Source organism: Perca flavescens, chromosome 12, assembly GCF_004354835.1.
Source record: "Perca flavescens isolate YP-PL-M2 chromosome 12, PFLA_1.0, whole genome shotgun sequence".
In the NCBI taxonomy this organism is placed as follows: Eukaryota; Metazoa; Chordata; class Actinopteri; order Perciformes; family Percidae; genus Perca; species Perca flavescens.
In genome coordinates this window covers 23,595,665-23,600,796 of record NC_041342.1, presented here as the reverse complement: position 1 = coordinate 23,600,796, position 5,132 = coordinate 23,595,665, and the positions used below count along the sequence as shown (strand labels likewise).

Genomic DNA, 5,132 nt, shown 5'->3' with positions numbered 1-5,132 from the left:
GTATAAAGAACAACATCAAGAGTGAGGTAAAAAAATATTTATTGGACAAACATGTTAGCCTGGCAGACTGTTAGCAGAAGCTGCTCATTAACATCACAATACATAATACATCACTCACACATACATTTATTCATGCATGGCAACAAATAGACACACACACACACACACACACACACACACACACACACACACACACACACACACACACACACACACACACACACACACACACACACACACACACACACACACACACACACACACACACACACACACACACGACATTATTTCCTTTAGTGGCTGGGTCGGAAGGGGAACGGCATTCCCGTCATGAAAGGCTGAGCGGGGTACTGAGGGTGAGAGGAGGCATGGGTGGCTAGAGGTGTGTGTCCGGGGTGTGCGGGGTGTGTGGGGTGTGTGGGGTGTGTGGGGTGTGAGGCGATGGGGGAATGAGCTGCGTGGGGGCTGAAGGCCAGTGGAGGGGTGTGGATGTTGTTGTAGTACATCACCGGGCCTGACAACACCAACTGGAGCAAACTGGGGATACGCATACAAGAAAAAGCAAGAGATGACAAAAAAAGTCTGTGTTTTGACAAAAAAACAATTTGTACATCACAATAAAAGTCTGAGGGTTGATACACATAAGAAAAGTAGCCTGAAATGGCAGCAGAAATTAAGTGTACGTATATGTCTAAACTTTTTTTTTCCACAGTTAAATTACAGGTATTAATATCTGTATTCAAATAAAGTTACAGCGTTGTGTTAAGTAAAATGGTTTTATTTTCATCTGTAATTTATTGGGGGAATTTACTAGACCTCAACTTAGCACCCTGCGCTGTCCAGTGTGACCTTGCACATAATGAAGATGTTATCAGGGGGGTATTGATTATTGACATAGATATTCTCTACATAGGTATATAACCCTGTAACCGATGCTATTCATATCATACTCTTGTTCTGTATAGTTCTAGCTGAAACCAGGTAACCAGGGAAATGGACAGTTAATGGTTCTTACTTGTTGTGTGGCAGGCGGGAACAGATGGCTCTCAGGTCCTCTGTAGAGACAAGGCAGCATGAAATAAGCACTCGAACATCACCACAGCATGAGGAGACAATCCATATGACGAGCGATTAAACCAGTTAGTTAGTCATTTACTTGTTTAGACATCGCTTGAAGCTCAAATCTGTAGCTTTTCACACACTGTTGCTCTCTACAGGTCTACAGCAGAGAAGGTGGAGATGTTGTAGGTTATGTGGAAGCCTGATGTCCATTTGGGTTTTAGTCCCTATGAAACTGGGAAATGCTCTAGCTAGGAAACTGTGATGCTATTAGGTATATGGTTCATTTTTTTATTCACAAAAATACAAACAGGGTGTGAAATGTGTAGCTTTCAGGTTCTGTTTTGAATGAACTCCATCAGTCAACCAGGACAAGTATGGCCCCGACAAGCCGTCAGTAATCTACATTATCATAGCAGAGTAGGGACTCTCCAGCTATTGTAAATTTGTTTTTATTTATGAGACTCCACCGCACAGATGGATTCATTGAAGTATCTCTTGTAAAAAAAGTATCCCAAGACACTTCCTGGGTAAAATAAAGCTGAATAAATAAACTGACAGTTTGTAATTTAAAAATTACAGATACCAGCTTTAAGTACAATAATAGCATTACATTCTCAATTAAAAAACACAAATAATAAGTGTTTGTTGTTGGATGTGTGCTTTGTAAGGTCTCAGCATTTCATGTCTTTATAAGACAGCACAGTAGAAACTGACAAGACAGAGAGAAATAGAGCACATATACTGAGCTTGATTTGAATATCTGTGACATTTAGTTTCCAGTCTCAGGCCCAAGAAGGCAGCTACTTTTGGCTTTGAGGGAATCTATGACAAGACAAGAATTTGTAATGTAAATCCTCTCCTCAATCCACTTTTCTAGCTTCTACTTCTACCACTTGGAGCTTTCTTTACACAATCTTACCTCTCGAGCAGAGCAGAGCTCCGTTGGCCATGGCCACCTGCAGGGCCTGTGCCAGCCGGTCCAGGACCAGCTGAGACAGTGCACGTGTATCTGCGGATGAAGCGTGCGTGTGTTTGTCGGCCTGGTCCAACAGCCTGGAGAGGTCTGAGGTCAGTGCGGCCAGGGACTCCATCTGGAGCAACGCCAGGCGACCGTAAAGCCCCTTCTCATTTAGTATGTTCGGCAAAAGCATGAGGACCTGATCGTGGCAGGAGACGGACAATGGCATGAGAAAATTACATGATTATCTTCACATGGTGGAGGTGTTTAGCATACTGCAAATTCATGTATACGGTAGGTACAGTAAACATATCCAACCACACCACACACCTGTAGGAGACTCAGATGGAGAGCAGAGAAAAGAGGCCCCACCTCTGGCTTACTCTCAGTGGTGCCATTGGTTAACGCCTGCTTCTTGTCTCTCCTGTAGGCCAGCGGGGCTTTGACACACCAACGCACCAACCCCCCTAATGGTGTAACATCAAGTGAGCTGATTGGCTGATTGCCAGAGAGCGGCGTGTTCAGAAAGGTGATTAGGACTAGACGAGGGTCATCTTGGATCCATGACACAATCATCTGTAGGAGTTCTAAAGGAGGCGTGAGCTCCTCTGAAAACACAAAACACACACAAAGATGTTGTTAATGATTCACATTGTGAGAGAACATTCCAGGGTATTTTACATTTCCAGCCATTTTTATAAAAAGATGTTGACGTAACGCATTCCTTCTTCTGCCCAATTAATTTTTCTTAAAGAGGTCAAATCTCAATAGTAATAGTTTTTTAAGGTCACAGTTTTTAGATGTTTTTGTACTTTTGTGTCATCCCACCTGTGGTGAGGTCATAGAGGGTGGTGACAGCAGTGATGAACTGGCAGCAGAAGCGTGGGCTGGCACTGTGGATGTTCTGCAGGGTGGGCACCGAGCCTGGCACCATACTACAGTAGTCGTCTACTAACACCTGAGCCAGGCGCACACAGTACACACGGTGGGTTCTCTGCAGGACGCAAACACAACCAGATGCACATGCTCAGTACATCCACAGCACACAAACACATAACCACAGATGAAGAGAGGCACTAAGGAGTAGGGCTGGGTATTGTTTCAATAAAAAAATATTTCAATACCGATAGAGTGACCACATTACCGGTTCCTGAACGATAATAAAATCCATTTTAACAAAAAGAAATTACAACATTACGGTACAAATCTTTTTTTCAGCTCCTTTACACCTATGTGACACACACTGTAGTCAAGCCTATCAAAATAAACTATGTATAACATAGTGTTTTTCCTGCATATCTCTACTACGTGTAACGTTAAACAGCCAATCACCAGTTTTATTAGCTCTTGGTACAAGCATGCTGCATTTTTATTGGCTTACTGACTTAGGTATTGAAATTTGGTATTAAATAGCAAGGCATTTTTCCATTCTCTATACTATGGAGGTAATTCGGTCGGTGTCTAAAAGTATCGAAGTTCGGTACCCAGCACTACTAAGGAGTTGAAATATATCACACACGAAAGTACTCAATCAGGACTGGCCTCACACTCAATGTCTACAACTCAAATTGAAGTATAAAAACCCACACAAAACACAGTTTTATGCACATTCCAGTATGTCAGTGTGTTTGATTTCTCACCTGTAACCAGGTAGCAGCACATTCCAAGATAGGAACTCTGCCCACAGCAATAGCCATGGACACCAGCTTGCCTAACAGCGCCATGCGACTTTCGTCTGCCTGGTTGCCTTGAAGACTAAAGAGGGCGGAGAACATAAGCTGACGGACAGTATCGCGGCTCTGTTCCTGGAAACAGCTGCACATGATCTCCAATAGCTGGAGTTCCTGGAGAGCACTCATCCTCTATAAAAGAAAAACACAGACAATGTATTGCTGTCCATATGTGTGTGTTTATATATTGCATATTGGTGTGCACAAGCATTGGGAGGGTCATGCCTTACCCTGGCTGGGGTGTTTCTGTCCTTAGGTGCATGCAGAATGAACTCCTCCACCAGCTCCTGGGTTTTGGAGTCGACCTGAGGAGGCTGCCTCCCTGACTGCACCAGGTTACAGATGTAGATGTCCAGGTGATACAGCAGCTCCTTGGCTGCACTCAGCACATCGCGAGGCAGCAACGACTGGCGAATGTCGCCCATCACCACCTAACAGAGACCCGTACAGAATGTGACACATTCAGGGAGTGACATGTTGTGTGACAACAACTGTTTCAAATAGGCGATTAAGCTTGTGTAACGAGTTGACTGGGATTTTAAACATTGAATGTATGCAACATGGGCATAATGTTGTAGACTTTGCTTTACAAAGTCTTGCAATAATTTGTCAGAGATGTGTCTTATGTAGAGATGTTCCGATACCGATACCAGTATCGGTATCGCCCCCGATACTGCCTAAAACGGTATCGGTATCGGGAAGTACTGGAGTTAATGCATCGATCCAATACCACGTAATAAAGCCCTAAAGAAAATCTACGTAAAAGTAGTTCATTTATGTTCTTTTTCCGTTATAACTGACTGTCAAACTGGATAATAAAAGAAAGTTCTGTGGCGTTCATTGTTTGTGTTTGTTCATGTTTCACAAAGAGTTTAAATTAAACCAGACCGACAACAAAGACAGAAATCATATCACATCCATACAGGCATAGTAGTATACAGTTGTTAAAACATAATAAAATATATGACACACTGGTATCGGATCGGTACTCGGTATTGGCCGATACGCAATTTCCGGTATCAGAATCGATATCGGCAAGCAAAAAATGGTATCGGACCATCTCTAGTCTTATGTACTAAAAAAATGCATCTAGTTGTAACAATGCACTGATCCTGTTTACTTGTCTACACACGAAAAAAGAAATACAGACGTACAATGAATACCGATACAACAACAGTAATAACAAAGTTGAATTGTAACGTTACATTTCTATATAGTATATACAGTGTTCGTAGTATTAGTTGAAACTCAACACTTATCAGGTGGACAGCTCCAGTCATTCGGTCTCATCCAGCCTGCTACAGCTAACGTTAGTGTTAACGTTAGCAAGGTTAACGTTAGCTAGCTAAAAATATTTTTTTCTATTCCGCAACAACTCTCAC

General features: G+C 42.7%; 1 protein-coding gene across 2 annotated transcripts in view; it reads right to left on the bottom strand.

Moving 5' to 3' along the window:
• Positions 1 to 233: 233 nt before the first annotated feature.
• ints15 (integrator complex subunit 15) overlaps positions 234 to 5,132 on the bottom strand; it is a 5,074-nt gene continuing 175 nt past the window's right edge. The window contains exons 2-8 of one of the 2 annotated variants that reach the window (XM_028593691.1): positions 3,981 to 4,181; positions 3,661 to 3,882; positions 2,849 to 3,014; positions 2,351 to 2,628; positions 1,982 to 2,219; positions 1,016 to 1,055; positions 234 to 537 (exon numbers count right to left, since the gene is read on the bottom strand). In XM_028593691.1, the coding sequence (XP_028449492.1) occupies positions 294 to 537; positions 1,016 to 1,055; positions 1,982 to 2,219; positions 2,351 to 2,628; positions 2,849 to 3,014; positions 3,661 to 3,882; positions 3,981 to 4,175 (1,383 nt within the window). In that variant the 5' untranslated portion in view covers positions 4,176 to 4,181 and the 3' untranslated portion in view covers positions 234 to 293. Of the gene's footprint in view, positions 538 to 1,015; positions 1,056 to 1,718; positions 1,885 to 1,981; positions 2,220 to 2,350; positions 2,629 to 2,848; positions 3,015 to 3,660; positions 3,883 to 3,980; positions 4,182 to 5,132 lie in introns of those variants that run through there. The other variant, XM_028593692.1, reaches the window with a different exon arrangement.